Source organism: Aotus nancymaae, unplaced genomic scaffold (assembly GCF_030222135.1).
Source record: "Aotus nancymaae isolate 86718 unplaced genomic scaffold, 86718_ANA_hifiasm-v0.15.2.pri h1tg000040l, whole genome shotgun sequence".
Lineage (NCBI taxonomy): Eukaryota > Metazoa > Chordata > Mammalia > Primates > Aotidae > Aotus > Aotus nancymaae.
The window spans coordinates 77,011,123-77,037,456 of record NW_026988454.1 but is presented as its reverse complement, the minus strand read 5'-3'; the positions used below and the strand labels follow the sequence as shown (position 1 = coordinate 77,037,456).

The window sequence follows — 26,334 nt, the reverse complement described above, 5'->3', positions numbered from 1 at the left end:
ACCAACTCACAAATGGCAGATAAATTGTAGAAGATGCATGCAAATTTATTTAACATGTACACACAGGGGCCTTCGGAATGAGGACCCAAATATACAGGGGAAATTGTTCATTTTTATGCTTAGGTTCAAAACAGTGTGGACAGCCATGCAGAAATATGATTGGACAAAAAGCATACGATCTAAGGCTGATAGACTGAGTGGGAGACCCAGCAAAGCCAGTCCGTCTAAGTTCTTCCTGGCCCTTCTGAGCAGCATTCCTGCCTTCTGGGTATGGGGCAGAACCTTCTCTGGAATGGAATCTTAAAACCTATAGTCAGCTAGGTCAGATAATTTCTTTATGGCCTGCTTTTACACAGAAAGGGGAGGGGGGGGGGGGAAGTCAGAGTAATATTTTAAAGTTTTATGGCTGGCTTTGGGGAAAGGGGTTCTGGTTTCTATGACCTGCCTTGGGGGAAGAGGGATTCAAGTTTCTGTGGTTAGCCTCTGGGAAGGAATTTTGAGGGTCCAGAGACAGGAGGGCAGGAAAATGTCAGAGAAAAACTTTTGCTCCTGAGGCCTTCCAAAATTTTAGGGTATTGTTTTTTGAGCCCCAACACTAGTAACCATCATGTTTCAACTATGTGGCTTATAAGTTTGGATTGTCAACTTCCTGTGGGCTGCTTCTTATTACAGCATATTCCTTGGCACTTGACACATTGTGGATATAATCTGTAAATATTTTATCGACTGCAAGCCCAGTATGCCCAGGTACTTAAAGAGAAAAAGCAATATCCCAATAATGGGATTGTACTTGTGTAAAACATTTCCATATTATTTTCACATATATGTTGCTTGTGCAGAACTGGAATTCCCTAGCTGCCATGCACATTTTCTCTGCTACAGATAAGGGCATCTCTTCCGTCCTGGGGATTTCACTTCAGCTCATAGTGGGTGGTTCCAGTATGTTGTCCACTAAGTAGGGGTGGGGTTGTCATGCACAGGACATGTCATTAGAGCAAGTGGGGTCGGGAGCTGGGAATTGATGTGGGAACTACGTGTACGTGTAAGAATTTAAAACTCATAAGAGAAAGGCTCACTGAGCACTATGATTTTCTGTTTGCACAACTTTCATATCTAGACCAGTTGTACTTCATTATATTGACAAAGACATTTTCAGCTGGAACAGGTAATCTGACAAAAGCACTGGGTATGCTGAGAAGTCTGACGTGTCCCTGGACCAAATTCTTGGAGACAATAACTCAGGCTCGTGACCCTTCACTTTCCTGCTACTCCTTTCACCAAAGTCTCCAGACAATATATTTTGAGCATCAGCTGTGCGCCAGTGAACAAGACAGAAAATAAAAGCCCTCTTGGCCCTTACTGGAGCTTGCGTTCTTGGTGAGACAGGCTAAAATTTGACACTGTTGCCCGCACTTCTGTCCCTGACGTTCCCCTTCAGTCTGTCAGCTCTGCCTTCTGGTTTTCCTCCCCAAGGTGCCTTCTCCATCTCCTTTTGCTCTTCCTGCCTCTAAAGTTCGCTTTCCTCAGGCCCTTTGTGCTCATCTGCTCTCCCCCTGGACACCCACTTGGCTTTTCTAGCTCAAGGCTGGTCACCATGTCTCCCTCTCCAGCTTTGCCCTGTCTCCTAACCCCCATGGCAAGCTGCCTTCATGGGCTCTTTTTTTTTTTTGAGACAAGGGTCTCAATATATTGCCCAGGCTGGTCCTAAACTGGACTCAAGTGATTGTCCTCCCAAGTAGCAGGGACTACAGTCGTGAGCCACCACGCCCAGCCTTCCTGGGCATCTTTATGTGCAGAATCCACAGGCATTTCAAATCTAAGTGCTCGCACTGGAAGCTGCAACCTCTCCTGAGGCCTGGTCCTCTTTCCAAGGTCGCTTTATCAATGCAAGGGAGCCCCAGTTGCGCAGCGCCCAAAGCCATCCTTTCTTGTCTTGGGTCTTTAACATCCCTCCACTTATGCTTCCTGTCCATGACCAAGTGAGACTCATTATGCCTCCTAACTTCTCTCAACTGCTTGAGATAGTTGATACTAAAACCAAAAAAAAGGGATTTTTTTTTCTTTGCAAGAAAGCTCTGGTTTTATAAATGAAAATACTCTTCTTAGTTCCCTTGTGCTTTAGTCAAATACCTCCTCATACAGCTTAATTTTGTTATCTCAATACCAGCAGGTGTTTTGTCATCTGGATAAACCCTCTGCATTGCTCCTTAGTGCCAAGAATTGGCCATAGCATTAGAGTTGAGAGCCTCTAGGAGTCCCCAGGCAGAGTAATTTTTTCTAGAATCGTTAAGAAGCATGTTACCCTGGGCAACATAGTAAGACTTCATCTCTACAGAAAGTACAAAATTAGCTGGGCATCGTGATGCACACCTGCCGTCCCAGTTACTTAGGAGGCCAAGGTGGGAGGATTGCTTGAGTCAGCAGGTCAAGGCTGCAGTAAGCTATGATTATGCCAGTGCACTCCAGCCTGGGCATCAGAGGGAGACCCTGTCTCAGAAAACAAAAAACAAAACAACGAGAAAGCTGGTCCTTGGAATGTTTTACTGAAGTTTTTGTCTTCTCCAAAAGGAACTAGAAAAAGATGGTTTGATACAAGTTTGGTTAAGAAGAAAATTCAGTTTCATTCATAAAATTAATCTCCGTTTGATAACTGCCACTCCCCACGAGTAACGAAATCGGAGTTTAGATAATTAAGCACAAAGCCCAGGGCCTCAAAGAGCTTGTTCATAGAGGGTGAGCCCCACAGAGTTCTCTGCAGAGTGCAACAGGGGAGGCAGGTAGCACGGAGACCGTACGGTATGATCTACTTCAGTTTAAAGAGGCAAATCTATTTCTCTTCACAAATGTATGCTTGTATTTGTGTGAGCCAGGAGAACCACATGGGACACATGAGACTGTTAACACTGGCTACCTAGCAGGGAAGATGATTAGTGCTTTTTTTTTTTTTTTTTTGAGACAGAATCTTCTCTTGCCCAGGCTAGAGTGCAGTGGCATGATCTTGGCTTACTGCAACCTCTACCCAAGTTCAAACAATTCTCCTGCCTCAGCCTCCTGAGTAGCTACGGTTACAGGCATGTGCCACCACAGCTGGCTAACTTTTGTATTTTTGGTAGAGATGGGGTTTTGTCATGTTACCCAAGCCAATCTCAAACTCCTGGCCTCAAGTGATCTGCCAGCCTCGGCCTCCCAAAGTGCTGGGATCACAAGCATGAGCCACTGCACCCAGCCTGATTTTTTTCATTGTATTATTTCACTTACTAAAATAAGCATATATTAATTTTGTACTTTGCCAAAGATAAAGTCAATTTTTAAAATATGTGTTGAGTGCCTCCACCAGCAGTGGCCCAGGCGCTTGCCATATATTATCTGGTTGAAATCCTCACCATAGCTCTGCCAAGCTGGTGCTTTTTTCTCTGAGATACCAGTAAGGAAAGGGAGATGCCAGGCAGAAAGTAACTTGCCCATGATCAAATAAGCAGTAAGCACTAAGTCCTGGGAAGGAGCCAGCTTTGTGTGGCCCTGAGGCCCACATGGAGGACACTCCTGACCCTGTTTCCAGCATCTCCATAGTCCCTGCCCTTCCAGCACTATGCTGGCCACCCCTCAGTGCAAACAGAGAAAGAGGCTGTCTGCGGGGTGGGCCAAAGGGACTTTTCTCCTCCCCTGTCCCTGCCTCAGGCATACCATTCTCAGAGTTTTATAGCAAATTCAGAAATTCCTGATGAAGGCAATGTAGTGTAGAAGATATGTGCCTGGACGCAGGAGCCAGGTGCGCTGGTTCAAATGCCAATGATATTTTTACTAGCTCTGTGGTCTTGAGTAAATTACTTTATCTCTGTACATTATATCATCACCCCTAAAATGAGGAGTAAATAATAGCAGCTACTCATTAGGTTATATAAGCACTAACTGGATCAATATATGCAAAATACTTAGAACAGTGCTTAGCACATAGTCAGTGTCAAATGTAGTAGGCACTGAGGGGATTCTGCCAGTGCAACAATGCTGAGAGCTATGGTCCAAATATCTGGCAGGGAGTCCTGAGTAGAGGACTCAAGGCCATTCAGTGTTTCATCTGAAAAATGAGGATAATCTCAACCTCATGAGATTGCCATCAAGACTAAATAAAGGCTGGTCATGGAGTCTCACACCTGTAATCTCAGCACTTTGGGAGGCCGAGGCTGGTGGATCTCTTGAGGCCAGGAATTCGAGACCAGCCTGGCCAACACAGCGAAACCCCATCTCTACTGAAAATACAAAAATTAGCTGGGCGTGGTGGTGCATGCCTGTAATCCCAGCTACTTGGGAGCCTGAGGCAGGAGAATTGAACCCAGGAGGCAGAAGCTGCAGTGATCTGAGATCATGCCACTGTACTCCAGCCTGGGCCACAGCAAGACTCTGTATCGAAAAAGAAAAAAAAAGACTAAATGAGATGATAGTGTCTAGCTCAATGTCCAACATTTACTAAATGAAAACTATCAGCTTTTTGGGATAGAAGTTGAGAAGCTGCTTCTAAAATTTATATGAAATGCAAGAAATCTAGAATAGCCAAAGCGACATTGAAGAACAAAGTTGAAGGACATTTACTACCTGATTTCCAGACATACTAGTATCTTTCAGACTTACTAGAAGAGATAAAATTATAGGGACAGAAAATAGATCAGTGATTGCTAGGGGCTGGGGATGGTAGAAAGTGACTGACTGCAAAGGAGCAGGAAGGAATGTTGGGTGAGGGGGATGAAAATCTTTCATATTTTGCTTGTGGGGAGTGGTTGTATACACTTCTCCAACCACATCAAAGTGAATACTTTAAAAAAGTGAATTTTGTTGAGTGGAAATTATACCTCAAGAAACCTGATTTTTTTTAAAAAAAGAACTCTCCTAAGTATGATAATTGTTATGGATGAGGAAACAGAAGTGTCAGGAGGCTGAATGAGTCCTTTATAGGTTGCTTGTGGTTCCTGTGGGGCTTTTGCATCGTGTTGTCTCCCCATGCTGGTAACTACTGTACTGCAATATAAACTTTAAACTTTTCCAAAGAGAAATGCAAAGAGTTCGATTGTAGTAAAGTGGTCACTTTCCCCAGCACGAGCACATGATGGTGTTTGCAGAAATGAAGAGGATGCCTGGCTGGTAAATATTTTCTGGCAGCCACTTTCAAGAGAATACTGGAAGTCAGTAAGTGGTGTACATTCATGGCCTCAAGAAACAGCGAGAACGGGCTCTGCACGGAGAGGCTCTCCTGCTGTCACCGGGCTTCCTGCTTTTAAACCTGTTTCCAGTTTCGACAAAACCTTACCTCCACAAGGGGTTTGCAATGCTGGCATCTCAGGGCAGGGGAACACTGGAAGCGAAGGATATTTTGTGGTGTTCATTTGCTTTGTTTTTGATTTCCTGGGTTTGTGTTTAATGTTAGGACTTACCAGAATGGCATGGCCTGAATTCATGTTTGCCGGCCTGCTGGTTCCTAGTCATTTGCTTTAAGCTGTCACTCCCCAGGATGTGGGGAAATAGACACTTACAAGGTTGTTGGTCAGGTGAAACTTTTTACTTGAGAGAATGTGTTGTATATAGAATGCTCCTTCCAGGAGACTCCATACACTTATTTTTTTCTTTTTTTTTTTGAGACGGAGTTTCGCTCTTGTTACCCAGGCTGGAGTGCAATGGCGCGATCTCAGCTCACCACAACCTCCGCCTCCTGGGTTCAGGCAATTCTCCTGCCTCAGCCTCCTGAGTAGCTGGGACTACAGGCACGCGCCACCGTGCCCAGCTAATTTTTTGTATTTTTAGTAGAGACGGGGTTTCACCATGTTGACCAGGAAGGTCTTGATCTCTTGACCTCGTGATCCACCCGCCTCGGCCTCCCAAAGTGCTGGGATTACAAGCATGAGCCACCACGTCCGGCCCCCATACACTTATTTTAATTGGAGTAGGTAATGGTTCTACCACAGAAGGCACAAAGTTTGCCTAGTCCTTCTTCCATGCTGCCCCCACCACTCAGTGTTTCCCCTTCTGAAGGCATCTGTCTTACCTGTTTCTTACATTGTTCCTGAGATACTTACAGACATACACGCAAGTAGATGTATCTCTGTGTGTTTGCCCTTTTTATACAAATTATGGGATGCGATACTCCCCTTCTTCATTTTAATTGGCTTAACCAATCCCCTATTGATGGACATTTAGATTATGTTAATCTCCTGCCCTTACAAAGCATGCTGCAGTGACTCTGTTCAAAGGTCTTATTGTCCAGTATGATTATTTTGTGGGATAGATTTCTCTAAGTGGTACTTCTGAGTCAGAGCATGCATGCCCTTGTAATTTTGACAGTTAGAGCTAAATTGTTCGCAGGGAGGTTGTACCAGTCTACACCCCACCAGCAGTGTGTGAGGGGCCTAATGGTACTGACCTTTAAACACATGGTGCCAGTGGTACACTGGGCTCCCTCTGCTGCCTCTCCTGGCCCTTCACCATCTGAGCTCATCTTACCTTTCTAGCCTTCTCTCCAGGAGCTCTCTGCTAAGGTGGATTTGGCCTGTGTGGCCTCAGTTCCTCTTCACTTCAGCATAGGTTTTGTAGAATTTTCTCTGGATTGAGTCTAGGGCCAGCTGCCTGGGAATCAAAGGGAAAAGTGGGGGAGTGGCTGATGGCAAGGGAACAGAAGACGGGGATCTTCACACCTCTCCTCCCCTTCCCCATCCTCCATTCCCAAATGGAAAATGGAGTTCCCTCCCAAGACGCCTGTGTCTTTTGTCCTGGCCGCTAGTACTCCAGTGTGTTCTTACATCCAGAGCGAGGGCAGGAGCCCATGCAGGGCTGCTGCAGTGCCTGGTTCTGCTCTGGGTTAGCACATCCACACACTGTGGAGCAGGTGTGTTTTCACTGAAACAAACAGGGCATTGAGGGTGTACAGTTACATGGCAGGTGAAACAGAAGATCTGCTTGTGTTCTACAATAGCTAGAAACATCACCCTGTGGGAAGAAAATCTCAACCAGGAAAACTTAGGCTTTTGTACTTCATCATCAAAAATCTCTGGGGAAAATTGACATATGGTGGTAATTCTGAGAAACAGTTATAAAATGAACATTTACAAAACGAAGATTTTACCTAACTCATTAATTAAAGAGGAAACCAGTAAGATGTTACAACTGTTTTGAAGGAGAATTGTCAGGCCAGGCCCAGACAATTAAAAAAAATTTTTTTGTAGAGATTGGGGGGGCCGTCTTGCTATATTGTCCAGGCTGGTCTCGAACTCCTAGCCTCAAGAGATCCTCCCACCTCAGCCTGCCAAAGAGCTGGGACCACAGGTATGCACCACCATGCCAGGCTAACTTTTTTTTATTGTTTGTAGAGATGGGGTCTCGCCATGCTGCCTATGCTGGTCTTGAACCCCTGGGCTCAAGCAGTCGTCCCATTTCAGCCTCCCAAAGTGCTGGGATTACAGGCATGAGCCACTGCACCCAGCCCCTTTTTAACCATTTTTAAGTGTTCAATCCAGTGGCATTAAGTATATTCACACTGTTGTGCAATCACTACCATCCATTTCCAGATCTTTTTTCATCTTCCCAAACCGTAACTTTGTACCCATTAAACACTAACTCCCCTTTTCTCCCTCCCACCCAGCCCCTGGCAGCCACCATTCCACTTTCTGTCACTATGAATTTGTCACCCATTTTGAAGTCTCTCACAATTTTTCCTTACCAAGAGTAAAGGCAATGAATCACATTTACCATCTCTTCAACCCTGCCCAAGTTATTAGCCTCCTTGAGCCTTCATTTCCTGTCTGTAAAATCAGCATAACAGCACTGATCTCAATGATATGTGGTGAGGATTATATGAGGTAATCCATGTAGAGTGCTTAGAACAGTGTAATTAAGGATGTAGAAAGAGCTAAACAAATGGCAGTTTCTATGATCATGAAGACCAACTCCCCACTGGAGTCGTCTGTCCTCAAAGGCACAAAAGTCAGTGGTTCTCAGTATTAACTGCACATGTGACCTCCTTTAGAGCCTTAAATACTGATGCCCAGGCCCACGCCCAGAGGCTGTAGTCTAGTTGGTCTGGGGTATGGCCTGGGTTTGGGATTTTTTAGAGCAGAAAGGCGGAGAACCACTTACGGTTCTTGGTATTTCCCCCTGAGGTTTCAGAGCCTTCCATGCAGGGCAGGACAACACTGTCCATTGAGCATCAGGCCAAACCACTGGTTAGATATCTGGAAGTTGTGCTGCTCTTTGTAGAATACCATGAAATATTGATACTCTAAATGCCATGATTCAAACTAGAAACAAGTTTACTAGCAGGAAATAAATGTCTCAAATATGGGAACACAAATGTATGCTGTGAATTGTTGTGTGGCTTGTCTATGAGACAACACATGAAAAATTATTGGGTCAGTAATATGAAAGTCTTAAGTGTTAACTTACTATGATAAGGATGCTAATTAGGCATGCACCACAGTGACTCATGTTTCTAGCAAAAGTAGGTAGGTGTCCCCAGGAGATGCTCTTTGGAGGAAAGAGAGATGCGGCACCTCAGATTGAGAGGGACAATGGAAGAATTGGTGTGGCAGATCAGACATGCTATAATTGAGGAGAACAAGCCTCAGAACTTTGGAGGTGGACACCCAAAGCTAACTCAAGCACCTTAGGAGAGGCTATTAGGCTGCTTTTAGAGTCTAGGTAGGAGTTGGTCCTGAGTCTCTTGTCTGCTCTCTGCTGCCCCCTTACTACCTATGCAGAATTGCAAGGTCTTTTCCTCCTGCCCTCTGTAAAGGCCCACCTTTTCTACAGTGGTTCTCAGTGGCAGTGAAGGCAGGCCCTGTTTGCCCCCTACTTCTCTCCTCAGCTCTGGGTAAGCTTGGTGGAAGTTTGGGCCCAGAGGACCCCCAGCCCCTGAGTGTTCAATCAGCAAGCCATCCACCATCTGCCACCACCGTCATTTGTCCATGTTGTATCCTGTTGCCTTAGCAGTCTGCACTTAAAAGTAAGCCTAACTACGCAGCTGAGTGCTTTATAACCCAGATTATGTGCTAGTAAAACTAGAAAACATATATTTAGTAGGTCCTAAGCACTCTAGACGAGACATTATACTGTGGCACAGCTGGGTGTCAGCATTTAAAAATCCTCCCTAAATACCTGTATCTTTCCTGAACAAAATGCGTTGGAGGATTACTGGTTTCCAGGCCAGTAATCAGCATGTTGTGAGGCTTGCATGGGTGATTCTCCACGTCCACACCCTGTAGAATGAAGAAGCCAAAGAGGAAAGGAGCTCTCAAAGCCCCTGAACTGCCCACTTGGGCCTCTGCTCAGATGCCAGTGCAGGTGGTCTGTTAGTGAATCCCCTGAGGCCCTCTTAGTAGTTTCCTTCTTTTTCTTTTCTTTCTTTTAAGTTATGATGATTTAGGTTTCAGAAAATAAATTAAGCCAGGAGCTTGTTGGGACACTGAAAATTCTTTCTCAGCAGGCCTGTCAGTGTGTTTCTAGTGAGAGTGGACTGTTATATGTTCGTTGTTCTAAGCCAATAATTGAGGGTAATTGGGTGAATAGGTAGTAGCTCTGCCTAGTCTGCTTTTAGTTCATGTTTTCGGTGAATTTGTTGAGCAATGTATAAGAATTATAAACCATGATCAAGTGAAATTTATTCCAAGTATGCAAGGCTGGGTCAACATCAGTGTTCTCTACCATATCAACAAGTGCCTTAGCTCAGGCTGCTATAAAAACTACCACGTATTAGGTGGCTTAAACAACAGACATTTATTTTTCAGTTTTCTAGGATGGGAAGTCTCTCTAAGATTAAGTTGCCTGCAGATTTTGTTCCTGGTGAGTGCTCTCTTTCTGGTTTGTAGATGGCCGGCTTCTCTCTGTGTGGCAGAGAGAGGAGGCTCTAGTCTCTCTTCCTCTTATAGGGACACTAATCTTATCGGGGCCCTACGCTCATTTCCTCATCCAAACCTAATTACCTTCCAAAGGACCCCATCTCCAAATACCATCATGTTGAAAGTTAGTGTTTCAGCATACCAATTTTAGGGAGACACTAACATTTAGTCCATAACAACAAGCTAAACAAGAAAAATCATCTGATTATATTAACAGATACAGAAAAAGAACTTGATAAAACCCAACATCCATTTGGGAGTAGAACTCTCAGCAAACCAGAAATTGAGGAAAACTTTCTCAACCTGATAAAGAGCATCTTAAAAATCCTACAGCTAACATCATATTTAATGGTAAGAGACTGAACGTGTTCCCGCTGAGATAAGGAACAAGGCAGGGATGTCTGCTCTGACCACTCTCATTCACTGTAGTGCTGGAAGTTCTAGCCACTGCAATAAAGCAAGAAGAACGTAAGGAATTCAATAAGAAAAAAGTCCTAGACATGGATGGTGGTGATGGTTGCACAACATTATGAATATACTTAATGATACTAAATTATACACTTAAAAATGGTTAAAATGGTAAATTATATATATATGCATATTTGACCACAAATTTGTAAATCACAAATTGACGCAGGAAGAAGCAGCAAACTTAGTCTAATTAGCATAGGAAATATTGGAAACATGATTAAAGAGGCAACATTTAGAAAGCACTAGGGCCAGCCAGGCACAGTGGCTCATGCCTGTAATTCCAGCACTTTTGGAGGCTGAGCCAGGTGGATCATGAGGTCAGGAGTTCAAGACCAGCCTGGCCAATATTATGAAACCCCATCTCTAATAAAAATGGAAAAATGAAGCTGGGCACAGTGACTCATGCCTGTAATCCCAGCACTTTGGAGGCTGAGGCAGATGGATCACTTGAGGTCAGGAGTTTGAGACCAGCCTGGCCAACATGGTGAAACCCCTTCTCTACTAAAAATACCAAAAATTAGCTGGACATAGTGGCAGGCGCCTCTAATCCCAGCTACTCAGGAGGCTGAGATGGGAGAATCACTTGAACCCACGAGGCAGAGGTTGCAGTGAACTGAGATCATGCCATTGCACTCCAGCCTGGGCAATAAGAGTAAAACTCCTGTCTCAAGAAAAAAAAAAAAAAAAATACAAAGATTAGCCAGGCATGGTGGCATGCGCCTGTAGTCCCAGCTACTCGGGAGGCTGAGGCAGGAGAATTGCTTGAAGCCAGAAGGCGGAGGTTGCAGTGAGCCGAGAGCGTGCCATTGCACTCCAGCCTGGGCAACAGAGCAAGACTCTGTCTCAAAAAAAAAAAAAAAAAAAAAAGTAAAGTTTTATTTTCCTCCTTTGATTGATGGCACCTTTTTGATTTTTTTCTCGAATGTCCTCCATTTTTTCCTGAATGTCTTCAAAACTTTGTCTGCATTGAACCATAAGCCTGAGAAGGACTTTGAACTTTTCTGACCCAAATTTACACCATTCCAGGCTGTTGAAGCTCTTAGGGAACATCATCTATGATAAGAGGACCCTTGGGGCTCTTAGGAAAGTCGATGGGGTCTTCTACTATTTAAAATGAAATGGAGAACCAAGTGGCCAGAATTCCAGCTATTGCAGTTCTGCCAAAAAACAAGATTGGAGATACTGAGAATTTATTTCACCTCTTCAGCCAAATAAAACTCTCAAAGACTCTTCTCATTCTGAACATTATGTTTGTAAAATATGTGCCACTCTTATTTTAGTAGTGTTACAACTTTCTTGCCTCCTACTACCTCTCTCTCTCTCTTTTTTTTTTGAGGAGAAATTTTGCTCTTGTTGCCCAGGCTGGAGTGCAATGGTGCAATCTCAGCTCACTGCAACCTCCACCTCCCAGGTTCAAGCGATTCTCCTGCCTCAGCCTCCTGAGTAGCTGGAATTACAGGCGCCTGCCACCACACTAGGCTAATTTTATATATATATTTATTTATTTATTTAGGAGAGACAGGGTTTCACCATGTTGGCCAGGCTGGTCTCAAACTCCTGACCTTCACGTGATCCACGTACCTCAGCCTCCCAAATGCTGAGGTTACAGGCCTGAGCCACTATGCCCAGCCTACCTCTTTCTTAATGTGACAGATAATATAGGCAGGCATTACTTGCCTCAAAAGAGACTGCATGACCCTTATCTAGTGTATTTCTCATGGTCTCCTCAAGAAAAGAAGCTTTATCATTATGAAATGATTACACTAATTTAACCTAAATTCTTCCCATTACACCATTTCTCCTTGTGTAGGTCACATCATGCAACTGCCCTCCTTGTTACAGTCCCTAGTTAAGACATTTAAATTGTTTTCTTTCTTTGAGCCAATGAGTCTCAATTCCTTTATACAAGCTTTCCCCAGCCCCTTCCTTCAGTTTCTGCCCTTTTATTCCTTTGCCTTCTGCCCCAGGTTTCCTTGTGACTCTGGTCATAAGAATTATCATTGAGACCGTGTGCGGTGGCTCATGCCTGTAATTCCAGCACTTTGGGAGGCCAAGGCAGGTGGATCACCTGAAGTCAGGAGTCCAAGACCAGCCTGGCCAACATGGTGAAACTCTGTCTCTACTAAAAATGCAAAATTAGCTGGGTGTGGTGGCACATGCCTGTAGTCACAGCTGCCTCCCAGCTGAGGCAGGAGAATCGTTTGAACCCAGGAGGCAGAGGCTGCAATGAGCTGAGATTGCACCTCTGCACTCCAGCCTGGGTGAGACAGAGTGAGACTTCATCTTAAAAAAAATAAATAAAGGTGTTCCAGGAATGGCTAAGCACCACACCCTTCCTTCTCCCTTTTCAGGTGTACTCTGTTAGACTTGTCATTCCTGGGACAGGTACTGTTGGTCTGAAAGGTCTACCCTTTAATAAGTAGGATCCAAGATACTGAAGCAGGAGCAAGAAGCCAGGACCCACCCTGCATGCTGGCTGGGGTGATGAGGGACCAGGGTCATTGCCCTGGGCTCCCAGGCCCCACGCAGTCAGTGGCAGGGGCAGTTGACTGGCTTATTTCTGTAGGTTGTTTCTCAAATGGCCACGGTTCTCCTCCGTAGGTCCCGGCCCCTCCTATGGAGGTATTTCTAGCGTAACACCTTGGTCTGCCTGGGGAGTCCAGGAAGGAGACTGAATGCCAATCTGACACCTGCTGGGAACAAAAAACACCTCCACTTCCTTTCAAGGTTTCTTTTAAGCCGATTATCTTTGGCTGGGCTCCCTCACTGGTGGGAGATCATTGTCTTAACTGGAATCATCTTCCCGGAAGGGTCCCACTCCCAACTGGGAGTTGGCCTCCTCAGAGTGAATAGCAGGGACCGTTTCGTTTTGTGCATCATTGTGATAATCTGTTTGTGTAATTTATAGCTTTCCTGCTGGAATGGGAGTCGTTCTGATGTTCCCATGCAGCAGTTATGCTGGAGTCCAGGTCCACAGGGCTCAACCTGTCTGAACAAATCATCATCCCAGGCCAGTGCTCCAGCAGTATTGACAGTGGAGCCACATTTTTGTGGTTGTTGCTTGGCAACATCTCAAGGCCCTTTGATTCAGTTCCCTGGAAGTGAGGCCCTGAGTCTGTGCCTCTTCCTGATTGGATCAGAGGGAGATGCAGGAGGCTGGGGTGTACACTGCCTCTTCTCCTCACCCCTGCTGGCCTCAGATGGGCCAGCCTGATTCCAGGGCCCCTTGGAGACACCAGCACCTTTAAAGGATTGAAGGCAGTGGTTTGTAACCTCCAGCCACATCTGGAGATGTACTGAAAAAATAGGATAAAAATGATAATGGTTGTATTGGGTTGTAGAATTATAAAGATATTCTTTTCCACATGTTTAGTAATGTCATTACATTGCTTATATACTCTTTAAAGATCTGGGAAGCTATAGGTTGTGGCAAGGCAGTATTTTAGGTGTTTTGTATTGACAGGCAGAGGAGAGCATCATAAAGAATGTAAAAGAGGTATGGTCCTTGCTAGGGCAGCCCTGAAGGGCAGGTTTAGCCTAAGGGCCTGTAGCTATCCAGGGAGGGTTTGTCCTGGCCCCTCCTGATTCCATCCTGTGGTTCTCAACCAGGTCACACATTAGAGTCACCTGGGGAGGTTGTATAAAAACTGGTGCCTGGGCCTCACCACAGCAAGTTGATTAGAGACTCTGGAGGGAGAGGCTCATGTACCAATACAGAGAGATGATAACAGAGCAACCTCCCCGGGAGACCCAGATACAGAGAAAATAGAAAATGCCTCTCCTTGTCCTTGAAATTCTAAAGAAATCAGGTTATTTTTAAACAAGCCCCAGAGGTTAGTGGCTGGGCTGAGGTACAACACCCAAGAACTTCGGAGCTTCCTAAGGGTGAGACATGAAGCCCCCACTCTGCCAGGGAAGAACTTCACTCCTACTCCCACCCCCAGCACAACCAGGGCAGCACGCAGAGTGGTGGGGAAGCGCATGCAGCTGGGCTCAAATGGCTTAAGGGGTGAATCCAAACTCCAGTTACCTGCTATGTAACTTAGAACAAGTGACAGTTTCCCATGCCTGTTTCCTTATCTATAAAATGGGCTCATTAATAGTGTCTATTAATGAGGATAGAATGAGCTAACACGTGTAAAATTCTTAAGATAGTGCCTTCTACACAGTAAATGGACCCAAGCATTCAATAAATGCTGGCTCCTGCTATCTTTTGCTCTGCTCACATCATTATTGGGCTCACCAGGGCCTGGGTTGAGTTAAGCTGAACTGATCTTTGAGGATAACTGGGGTAGGACCCAGGGCAAATTGATGCTTTAAAATATCTTCCTTTTTTTTTTTTTTTTTTTTTTTTTGAGAGACAGGGTCTCATTCTGTCACCCAGACTGGAGCGCAATGGTGCAATCACAGCTCACTACAGCCTTGATTTCCCTGGCTCAATCCATCCACCCTCTCTACCTCCTGAGTAGCTGGGACAACAGACACACAAAATGATGTTCAGTTGATTTTTGTATTTTTTGGTAGAGATGGGGTTTTGCCATGTTGCCCAGGCTGTAGAACTCCTGTGCTCAAGCAATCCACCTACCTGCCTTGGCCTCCTGAAGTGCTGGGATTACAGGTGCAAACCACCTTGCCCAGCCCAAACTGCTTATCATTCATAATACATGGGCTTTTTTCCTGTTCCCATTTCTTCCAGTGGCCAGTCCTGGGGGCACGGAAATGGAAATAAGAGTAGTTGCATCCTTAAGTCTAAGTCATTCAAAGCTGCCTCTGAGGATCAGTTTTTACTTGCTCCCTCACCCTTAGTGGGGTTCCAGCCTTTCCCATTAGTCGGATATGCCTGGGAGCATTCCTATGTGCTGGATAGGGGCAGCCTCTTCTCCAAGGGGCTCTATTTTGATTGCTATTTACTACAGAATGTTCTGGAAAATCAAGTGCATGTCTGCTGCTTTCTTGCTTTTCTCCTTTGGCAGGTGGTGTGTGTTTAAGAGGGTGGGTCTCGTACTAGGAAAGCACCAGGGACAGAGGAGACAGCTTCAGCTTTTATAGGAAACCAACTACTGCCTTTGATATTGCAGTACTTTTACCAGATGCCAGAAAAGGAGTCACACATGTGCAGGGAACACAGACCCTCCTCAGAAAGCCCCTGTGCCACTGTTGTTGTTCAACTCCTGAAGCTCCCAGGATGTCACACCTCCTCAGAGGGGCAGAGCCATCCTAGAACCTGCAGTTTCCTGACAGGGAGCCTGAGTGCTGTGGGAGGTCAGGAGTATTGCTGGAGCATCAGAGAAGTCATAGTTTGGAGAACGGTGTTCTTGAAGAATGCCTTCCAAAAAGAGACACAGAGACTGGGAACCACAGTTTACATTTCAAAAATGGAAGTGGACAAGTGGGTCAGGACTGGCTGGTGGAAACCTGGACTCTCCAGCCATAGCTCTTTTGGTTGGAAGAGATCCAGCTCTTCACTCAGATCCATTTGACATTGGAAATATCCTACTGGTCTCTGCAAAGGCAAAGGTGTAAAGTGTCGAAGAGGAGAGGGGACAGTTGGGGTGTCCTCTGGGGTGGGGGCTAAGGACAGCTGGAGGGAAGGGAAACCCATGCTAGATGGTGGATGTTACCTCCTGTCCTTATTTCAAGCCTATGGAGTGGGCAGTGGAGGTTATTCCTATTTTACAAAAGAGAAAGCAGGCTTAGTTTAGGGGATTAAGCACCAAATGACACAGGTGTTATTACTCAGAGCTGGGATTCAAACTAGGCGCTGATGCTTCTGGCTTTTCATGTCTCCATGGGTGGTTCTTTGCTGACTTTGGATTAGAAAGGTGCCTCCAATCCAGGCCCATCCTGTTTGTAATTTATAGTTTATAAAGTGCCCTCCCAGAAATGATCTTGTTTGAACCCATCTTAGTCCATTTGGGCTTCTCTAACAAGGTAACATGGGTAATTTAAACAACAGATGTTTGCTCTTCATAGTTCTGGGAAGTCCATGGTCAGAGTACCAGGAGGTACTCGGGCATCTGGGATCCCAAGTACAGCAGGAGGATCTCTTGAAACACAATACAGGCGTGTGACTCACACCTGTAATCCCAGCACTTTGGGAGGCTGACGCAGGAAGATCACTTGAGGTCAGGAGTTTGAGACCAGCCTGGCCAACATTGTGAAACCCATCTCTACTAAAAATACAAAAATTAGCTGGGCCTGGTGGCGGGCACCTGTAATCCCAGTTACTTGGGAGGCTGAGGCGAGAGGATAGCTTGAACCCGGGAGGCAGAGGTTCACTTCAGCCTGGGTGACCGAGCGAGACTCCATCTCAGTTTTTTTTAAAGTGCTTCTGGGTCTGTTGGCCCCTTTCCAGACTCCCCAACAGCTTCCCTCCATGCTGGTCTATAGTTTCCAGCTGCCCAGAAGCACTTGTGATGTCACCTCCCTCATAGCACACACCTCTCTCCTCACATGTGATAAACTCCCCTGTTTCAGAATGTCTTAGGAAACTTTGTGAATGGCACTTACTCAATGTTAAGAAGTCCTTGACAAGAATACGTGGTGACAGATGGAGCTGGAGACCGGGCCCAGCCATTGGAGCCTGGTCATGCCACTCTTATCTCATCAGCTATGGACATTTCATTGGAAGAATCGAGGTTAGGGAGCACATGACTGAGCACAGTCACCATCAGAGAAAGATCACTCTTCATCTCAGACACTATCTTTTTCTAAAGGCTTTTTATAGCCCACTTTTTTTGGAAGTGATTAAAGTAAGCTCTGACCGTTTCCCAGAATCATTTTAGTGCTTTGATTGCATTTCATGGGGAGAAATTAAGATCCTTTATTGTCTGTTATCCCTGTTTTCCTCCATGGCTCATTACCCATGGCAAACTGGTGCTTTCTTGAAATCATAAATGTTTATCCTGCTAGAGTATCAATAAAGGCCTTTGGGAAGATCTTAGCATGGGTAGGGCCATGGTTCAATGATATTTGAATGTTTCTTCACAGTGAAACCTGTAGGAGAAAGCAAAGGAAACATGTTTGCTTCACAATTTGGAGAATTTGGAGAATTAGGAGTTTGGCAGGGCAGTTCTCTGGATAGAAGTTGATTTACATCAAAAAGTGTTATTTCTTCTGGCTGTCACCCTTGATGTGGCACCTTGGAAGCCAACATGCTTAGGGCAGTTGAAGGGAATGGTCTTCTCTGTGACCCAGCAGCAGGGCTAAGAAGCCTACTCAGGTGCAGAAGGAGGGGAACACACTAATGTGTTCTGCAACCTCCTGGCAATAGTCTAGGTGCCCATCAGGAGGAGGATGAGTAAATAATAAGTGAATCAAAACCACATGAACAACATGAAAAAATATCTCAAAAATATAAAGTTAGACAAAAAAATGCCAAGTTTATTGTATAGTTGAAAACTGTTAGGCCAGGCGCAGTGGCTCACACCTGCAATCCCAGCACTTTGGGAGGCTGAGGCAGGTGGATCACTTGAGCCCAGGAGTTCAAGACCAGCCTAAGCAACATGACAAAAGCCCATCTCTACAAAAAATAGAAAAAATTGGCCAGGCATGGTGGCACATGCCTGTGGTCCCAGCTACTCAGGAGACTGAGGTGGGAGGATCACTTGAGCCAAGAGGTTGAAGCTGCAGTGAGCCATGATCATGCCACTGCACTCCATCCTGGGCAGCAGAGTGAGACCCTGTCTCAAAGGAAAAAAAAAGCTATTTATGTAGGGTTTGAAACAAGCAACACAATGTTTATATATATTGTCCTTGGCTACAAACATGTTAGTAAAATATAGTGAAAAGCAAAGGGATGATGAATACCAAATTCGAGAGAGTGGGTTACCTCTGGGGATGGAAGAGAAATGAGACCTAGGAGTTGTTCACAAAAAAATATCAATGATTTATCTGTTTTCTTGAAATGGTTGGTAGGTGTGTGAATGTTAAAATATTACTTAGATTTTTTAGTGGTTGAAATACTTCATAATTTTAATTTAGTGTTTTTGTTTGTTTTTTTAAGGCAGGGTCTTGCTGTGTTGCCCAGGCTGGAGTGCAGTGGTATAATCACAGTTCACTGCAGCCTTGACCTCCTGGGCTCAAGTGATCCTCCCACCTCAGTCTCCTAGGTAGCTGGGACTACAGGCACATGCCACTATGCCCAGCTAATTTTTTTTAGAAAAGAATTTTTTTTTTTTTTTTAAGTAGAAATCAGGTCTCACTGTGTTGCTGAGGCTGGTCGGTCTCAAACTCTTGGCTTCAAGTGATCCTCCCAATTCAGCCTCTCAAAATGCTGGGATTATAGGTGTGAGCCACCACACCCAGCCTAGAATTTGTTTTTAAAAAGTGGAAGAACCAGCCAGGCACGGTGGCTCACGCCTGCAATCCAAGCACTTTGGGAGACCAAGCCGGGTGGATCATTTGAGGTTGGGAGTTCAAGACCAGCCTGGCCAACATGGTGAAACCCTGTCTCTACTCAAAATATAAAAATTAGCTAGGTGACAGTCAGGGGGGTGCCTGTAATCCCAGCTTCTCAGGATGCTGAGGCAGGAGAATCCCTTGAGCCTGGGAGGCAGAGGTTCCAGTGAGCCAAGATCATGCCACTGCACTTTAGTCTGGCAGAGAGTGAGACCCTGTCTCAAAAAAAAAAAAAAGAAGAAGAAGAACCTTTCCTAATCAGTTCAATCAACAGTTTTAATTTTCAGATACTACTAACTGGACTCCTGGGGCTGATGGAGGAGGAGCCAATCAGAGTCCATCTCAATCCGAATGAATAGACTCAGAGCTGTGTTGGTTGGTGGCCATGTCTCAATAATAGCATAGTGCCAGAGTGAACTCTTTCTGGAGGCCTCCTTTTGCTATTCTCCCACCTCTTGCCCAGATTCATCATGGCCACTTCATCATTCCTCACTATTAGCACCAGTGAGAAATTAAGAGAAGGTACAAAACTGCTCATTTTGCTACTTGATAGTCTGATGAGTGGAGAGTAGAAATAATGCACTAAAGGAAGTCTTCACATTTTGAGTATATCTTGTTCATTGATTACAATGACAATAGCCAAGATTAACTGAGACAAACTTGAATTCTGGTTAACCCATAAGAATCTCCTGCCAATATAAAGGGGCAGGAGGGAGTGATCATCCAAAAGCCCCTGTACAAACCTTGCTCTAGGGCCTCTGTCTCCCAAGGGAGTGGTTTTGATGACTTGTTCTGAAATCATTGTTTGTTTTACATTCACAGCATGGCCGGACTCCCCTGCATCTTGCTGCCAATAAGGGCCATCTTCCTGTGGTCCAGATCTTGCTGAAGGCTGGCTGTGACCTCGATGTCCAGGATGATGTGAGTAGAAGCCATCATTCTATCAGGGGCTGAGTTGGCAGTGAAGCTTGTCTGGCTAGAAATCCACAAAGTGTAAGCTATGAGATGGGAGGGTAGTAGATGCCCTCCCAGCACATTTTAGCTACATCTTGGTCTCTAGGGCAGCAAGAACTTCCTCTTGAAGACCTGCTCTGAGGCCCATTCTCAGTAGCAAGTTAGAGTTTGGGAGTATGGGGTGGTTCTTCCATCATGGTTCACTTCCTGTCTATTATTCAAGTGATCACTTCCTGTCTATTATACAAAATGCCTCAAAGGGCATTTTTGCCTGTGTCCGGTCTCAGCATAAAGGGACACACACATGCACATCAGTATGGGCAAGACCCACTGGAAATGTGTGTCAGTGACCAAATTTATCATTGGAGAAAAATGGGGGTCAAAAACTTAATTTTTTTCTTATCTTAATGTCTCTGTCAGTGACTATGACATGGAAAAGGAGCTATTCAAGTTGGGGAGTAGGGGGAAGACACAAATATCATAGAATCTAAGAAAAAGGAGGCCTCCAGAAACAGTTCACTCTGGTACTATGCTATTATTGAGACATGTCCACCAACCAACTCAGCTCTGAGTCTATGCATTTGGATTATCTAGAGATGGACTCTGATTGGCTCCTCTGGCATCAAGTGGCCAATCCTGAGTGAGTTAGTAGTGGCTGGGGTGGAGTCATGCAGTACAGTGGGCTGCCCTATTGGGTCTTTGGAAAGGTAAATTCTCTAAGAAAGGACCATATAAATTGTCCTCCAACAACTATTAGGAAAAGGTCCTTTGATAGTATAATTGAAAACTATTTTTAGAAATGATTGCAACACTAATTTGTGTAGTAGAACTCTAATAAATAAGAACTTTTATGGGGAACACAGAATCTTAGAGTGTTTGCACTTATAACCTCTTCCAAATTCACTTTAATAAGTGTAGTTATAGAGTGTGATTCAAATTTCAGACCTTCAGATCTGCTAGAGTGTGGTTTACCAAAGTGCTTCTAATCTTCTTTGGGTCTGTGTATAATGTCATAAAACTTGGCAAACACACAGTGAGAAGGACAGTATTTGCAAAGAAATAACTAAATATGACTGTTTTATGCATGGGCAGAAGGCCATCCAGTGTCTTTCATAAATCTCTGGTTATATCTGGAAACTGCTGGGTCATCAAGGACGTTACTTTCAAAAAATGCTGATTTAGCTTTAAGCTGTTGATTTCCACCTTGGGTCATAATACTTTATTTTCCTGCACTGTGACCATCATAACATTCTCAACTATATCATATCCTTAGATGACAGGAGCAAAAATACAAGGAGAGAGAAAAGATTTTGACCACAGAAAAGGTGGGACATTGAGTTACTGGTGCAAACATGTTGGGATGCATCTGGTCTTCTCTTCGTATAATTAAAGGCTTTGCTTGCCACAGTGGCAATGCCAAAATGCCGGGCGTGCTAACCCATTCCAACTTGATACCCCTGCCTCACATCCTGGGCTCTAAGTATCACTGTGTTCTCATGCAGCAAAAGCCTTGCTAATTTGCTAGAACTGTTTATACCAGGCAAGGTAGGACGTGGAACAGGCAAGAATTATTTTAGGTAGCCAAAGTGAGACGTGTCAGCAGAAGAAAAGCCAGCTCTACTTTTAGACAGAAAGACCTCCTTTTATTTATTGAAGTTATTTTCTTGCATCTTTTCCTTGTCCTAGACAGATAATGCATATATTGCTTCTCCCAGATTAAAAAAAAACACACACAACAACAAGAAGTAGTTGGGAGTGGAGAAGGTAGAATTGACCTTCACTAGTTCTGAAAAAACGCATTTGCCAGCATATGATCCATTCCTGTTCTCTGTGTATTTAACATGCTGTTGATGACCAGCCTTGAAATACATGCAAGAAATCAAGGAAGAAATTGTGTCCTTTAAAGAATCTAGAAGATCAGTTATTAGAAAAAATCAATATCAGAAGTTACCTGTCTTGGATGGTGGGTAGAAACAGAGAATGTTAGTGTTATGAAGAATTTACTCCTAATTTCATATTCTACAGATACTGATTTATGGCATGGTAAGAACTGAGAATTAGTTGAAGAATGACCTCCAGTGGCTTGGAGTGGGATTATTATGAATTTCAACCTGTGGAAACCAGTTCTTTAGATTATGCAACTCCAGGAGCAAATTCTCCCTTGCTTCCCGCCAATCCTGTCAACTCTCATTGGAGTGCTAATGCCATCTCTGATTGGTCAGTGAGCAGTCACATAGCCCCCACCTCAGAAATAGTCCAGGATCCTGTGGCCACAATGAAAGCCATGAAAGAAGATAAAAATAAGAAAAACCACAGAGGGAAGGTTAGGAAGGACCCTAGAAGATCAGAGAGAGAAAAAGAGGTCAGCAACTTGCTTTGCACACTATCCTGTCTTGAGCTTCCTTACAGTATGTCTGCCTGTGCCACATGGGTGTGATTCCTCCTGAAGAGGGGCGGGAACGCTGCACGCTTGCATGACTGGAATTTCTTCCATGAGCGTGGCCTTGGAATCTGCCAACACTACGCTCACTCTTTTTCACCATGTAGGAAAGAAAAATAACAGTATTTCAAAACAAAGATTTAGACCTTATAGACATCAAAGCTCTTAAAATCTCAAAGTGAGAAACACTGTCTCTGAAGAACTGAGAGCTGGCAGTTCATGTACTTTGCAAATGGGTCAACGTGTTCCAAATCATAGTGCCAAACTGCAAGGTGGCAGCCTCTTCAAGTTTCCAGCCACGGCATTTTTCCTTCTGCTTCTTGTAGTTAATCATTCAACAAATACTTCTTGGGCAGCTACAGTGGCTATACTTTATGAAAGAGGCAGCCCCAACCCCACAGATGCGTCTGATCTTTTCTGAGGCCCGTCTTAAGGTTAATGACTTCCAAGTTGAAGACAGCTTGGAGTGAGTGCAAAGAGCCTTGACAATTTGATTTCTGGTCCAAGCGTGCTACCCTGAGTTCTAGGCTTACCAATAAAACGAGAGAATTAGACATCAATAAAATGAGATAAAAATCAATAAAATCGAGGCGGGTGGATCACGAGGTCAAGAGATCGAGACCATCCTGGTCAACATGGTGAAACACCGTCTCTACTAAAAATACAAAAAGTTAGCTGGGCATGGTGGCACGTGCCTGTAATCCCAGCTACTCAGGAGGCTGAGGCAAGAAAATTGCCTGAACCGAGGAGGCAGAGGTTGCGGTGAGCCGAGATCGTGCCATTGCACTCCAGCCTGGGTAACAAGAGCGAAACTCCGTCTCAAAAAAAAAAAAAAAATCAATAAAATGAGGGAATTAGACTGGCACATAGCAGTCAGTCAATAAATATTCAGGCTGGGTGTGGTGGCTCACGCCTATAATCCCAGCGCTTTGGGTGGCTACAGAGGAAGGATCCTTTGAACCCAGGAGTTGGAGACCAGCCTGGGCAATATGGCGAAACTCCATCTCTACAAAAAATTTTAAAAATTAGCTGGGCATGGTGGCAAATGCCTGTGGTCCCAGCTACTCAGGAGGCTGAAGTGGGAAGATTGATTGAGCCTGGGAGGTGGAGGTTGCAGTGAGCTGAGATCATGCCGCTGCACTCTAGCGTAAGTGACAGAGTGAGACCCTGTCTCAAAATGAATGAATGAACGTTCACTGAGTAGATAATTGAGTAAATGCTGTTGAGAGTTCTCTGCCTTTTCCTCGCATTTCAGAATTTCATGATTGACTTAGATCATATACAAGTAAGAATCATGTCAGGGCCAGGCATGGTGGCTCACACCTGTAATCCCAGCACTTTGGGAGGACGAGGCGGGCGGATCACAAGGTAAAGAGATTGACACCATCCTGACCAACTTGGTGAAACCTCGTCTCTACTAAAAATATGAAACTTAGCTGGGCATAGTGGCATGCGCCAGTAGTGCCAGCTACTTGGGAGGCTGAGACAAGAGAATCCCTTGAACCGGGGGGGTGGAGATTGCAGTGAGCCAAGATTTTGCCACTGTACTCCAGCCTGGTGACAGAGCGAGAATCTGTCTCAAAAAAAAAAAAAAAAAAAAAAAAAGAATTATGTCAAAGTAGCCACTTGTATGTATTGAGGGTACATCTTGTTCTTCTCTGTGTCATTGCAAGGAGGAAATGTTTCCACAGTAAATTTTAATCTTACAAGAGGAAAGAGTCCATTTGTAGGTAACTGACCCTGCTTCAACCGAGGGGTGCTAAATTGTTTGTGTTTTATTCTAAGGAAGAATAGATCTGAGATGATAACCTGAGGCAGCCTTTGTTTATGCTTTGTGTCCCTCAGAGCCTTTAATTCTCATCTTGGTGACTTGAGAAGGGTGGGTTTTTCAAAGCCAAAGAAAGCATATTGATCAGTCCTCCAGAACCATTCCAGCTAGTGTAAGCACAGCTAAGAACAGCCACTTTCTGTAGGCAGAGGCCGAGCCTGGCGTGACAGCATTGTTTATCTGACCCGGGTCTCAGTGAGGTCTCTGTCTGAGAGGACGGCTGGAGGGGGTGCTGTGGGCTGGAGACAGGTAGGACAGCCACAAGGTCCCCCAGAGGAAGGGGTGTGCAGGAGAAACCTGTGCCAGCAGCTTAGGACAATTTGTGTTCTTGCTGCAACCTCACACAAGTCATTAGATCACCCGAATCTTGCTACTCTAGAAATTTCCACCTAAGGTCTGAACTGAAAGTTAGATTTAGCTGCTTGCATTGAGCTAGAGTTTCACAAAGGAAAGTTGTCTCAAAGGAAGCAAATACAGTAGATTGATGATGAAAGCAAGTAATAAATAACGTGCCATTCTGGCTCCAAAGATGCCTCAACTCATAATTTAGAGGGCAGCTTGTGAAACATGATAAAAAACATTTGACCTAAACCAAGGCTTATGTTAGACTAAGCCCTATCATCCAGTGAAGGCCCTCCATGAAATAATTTGTACAGCAAGTGTGGCTAACTCACCCCGTATGCTCAGGGCTTATTGCTCACACTTTATGAATAATACAGAGTGATAGGTTTTATCCTGGAAAAAGGTTGTTTTTGTTGGTCCAGAGAGCGCTAGAGTGTAGGCAGTTTGTGGTTATATTAAAAAGCCTGTAATGAGTGGAAATCTAACCAAGTCAGTAATACCCTGAAAGCGTGAGCTGCAATTACATGGTTCTTGCTAAGAAGGGCACTGTTTGTTAGCAGATCAGTAATCATTAATTGCACCAGAGGCCTATTTTGGGAAACTCCATCAGCATTCTGCTAGAGAAATGGGAAGTCTTGGAAATCTTATGGAAATTTTAAAAAGTTGAGACTTGGGTCTGGGCATGGTGGCTCGTGCCTATAATCCCAACACTTAGGGAGGCTGAGGCGGGTGGATCACTTGAGGCCAAGAGTTCAAGACCAGCCTGGCCAACATGGTGAAATTCTGTCTCTACTAAAAATACAAAAAAAAAAAAAAAATTAGCCAGGCGTGGTGGCAGATGCCTGTAATCCCAGCTACTCTGGAGGCTGAGGCAGAAGAATCACTTGAACTTGGGAGGTGGAGGTTTCAGTGAGCCAAGATGGTGCACAACAGCCTGGGCGACAGAGCGAGACTCCGTCTCAAAACAAAAACAAAAAGTTGAAACCTGGGCGGTATCTCATATGATTACTAGTTTCCTTGTCTAGAACTACTTTCTAAGAGGTGTGAGGTAGACAGTGCAATGGCACAGTCCACCTCCTGCAGCCACTGACACAGCAGCCACATTCTTCTTTTAACCACAGCAAGGGTTATCTTTGAATAAGAGGTCTGGGAAGAAAACCAGCCTGAGCCTACGGGAATAATAGTTTAGGATGCTGAAGGGAGGGTCAGTGGTGGCAGTGTTGAGGACAGTGACCTGTCCTCAGTGTCCTGACCTTCTTACTGCAGAAATTCTTTACTTTCCATGAATGAACAGTGAGAAAAGAGTCTGTGACAGGGACAGTCCCATTACTGGAGTATTGTTTCTGCTCAGACTTCCAATAAGTAACAGTTTTTCCGGATGCTAAAAGTTATCCGTGTCAAATATAAAAAGCTGGAAAATATTAAAAATTATAAGAAGAAAAATGAGAAAAAATCCTCTCATGGAGTTTTAAAGGGACTCTTTTAATTTTAAGAAAGCAATTTTGAGTTTTAACTAGGATTGGTTTTTTATTGTAATAAAACATACATAGCATTAAATTTGGCATCTGAACATATTTACCTATACGGTTCAGTGGCATTAAGTACACTCACAGTGTTGTGCAACCATCACCATCCATCTTTAGAACTTTGTTTCAGATGACATGCTTTTAATGTGCATTGTTGTTTGTTATAGATCAGGGGAGTTTGGTAAGTAGAATCAGTATTTCATTAAGGTTGTTTATAGGTAGCAGTGCATCCTTCTTTTAAAAAATCGTTTTATCTTGCGATGGCCTCTGCCCCCTCCTGGGCCAAGGACCAGGGACACCCCAGAGTGTTTCCTTTGCCCCTCTGGTGCTCTGCCAGGAAACTTTACAAGACTCTGACCAACCAAATCACAAAATTCAAGAAGGCAACTCAGAGACCCTGAGGATCATCCACCCCCTCCTTTTATAGGTGACACACCTGAGGTCCAGCGGGGCAACAGGCTTCTAGCAAGCTGTGCACAACCCCGGCCTCCTGACCCCTTG

The 26,334-nt window shown here is 44.6% G+C and overlaps 1 protein-coding gene across 12 annotated transcripts in view; it reads left to right on the top strand.

The window, feature by feature from the left end:
• The window catches only part of ANKRD6 (ankyrin repeat domain 6), a 195,417-nt gene that overhangs the window by 136,641 nt on the left and 32,442 nt on the right, over positions 1 to 26,334 (top strand). For 7 of the 12 annotated variants that reach the window (XM_012444227.3, XM_012444236.3, XM_064360844.1 and 4 more), the window contains exon 3: positions 19,566 to 19,664. In XM_012444227.3, the coding sequence (XP_012299650.1) occupies positions 19,566 to 19,664 (99 nt within the window). Of the gene's footprint in view, positions 1 to 19,565; positions 19,665 to 20,431; positions 22,060 to 26,334 lie in introns of those variants that run through there. The other 5 variants (XM_064360846.1, XM_064360847.1, XM_064360841.1 and 2 more) reach the window with 3 other exon arrangements.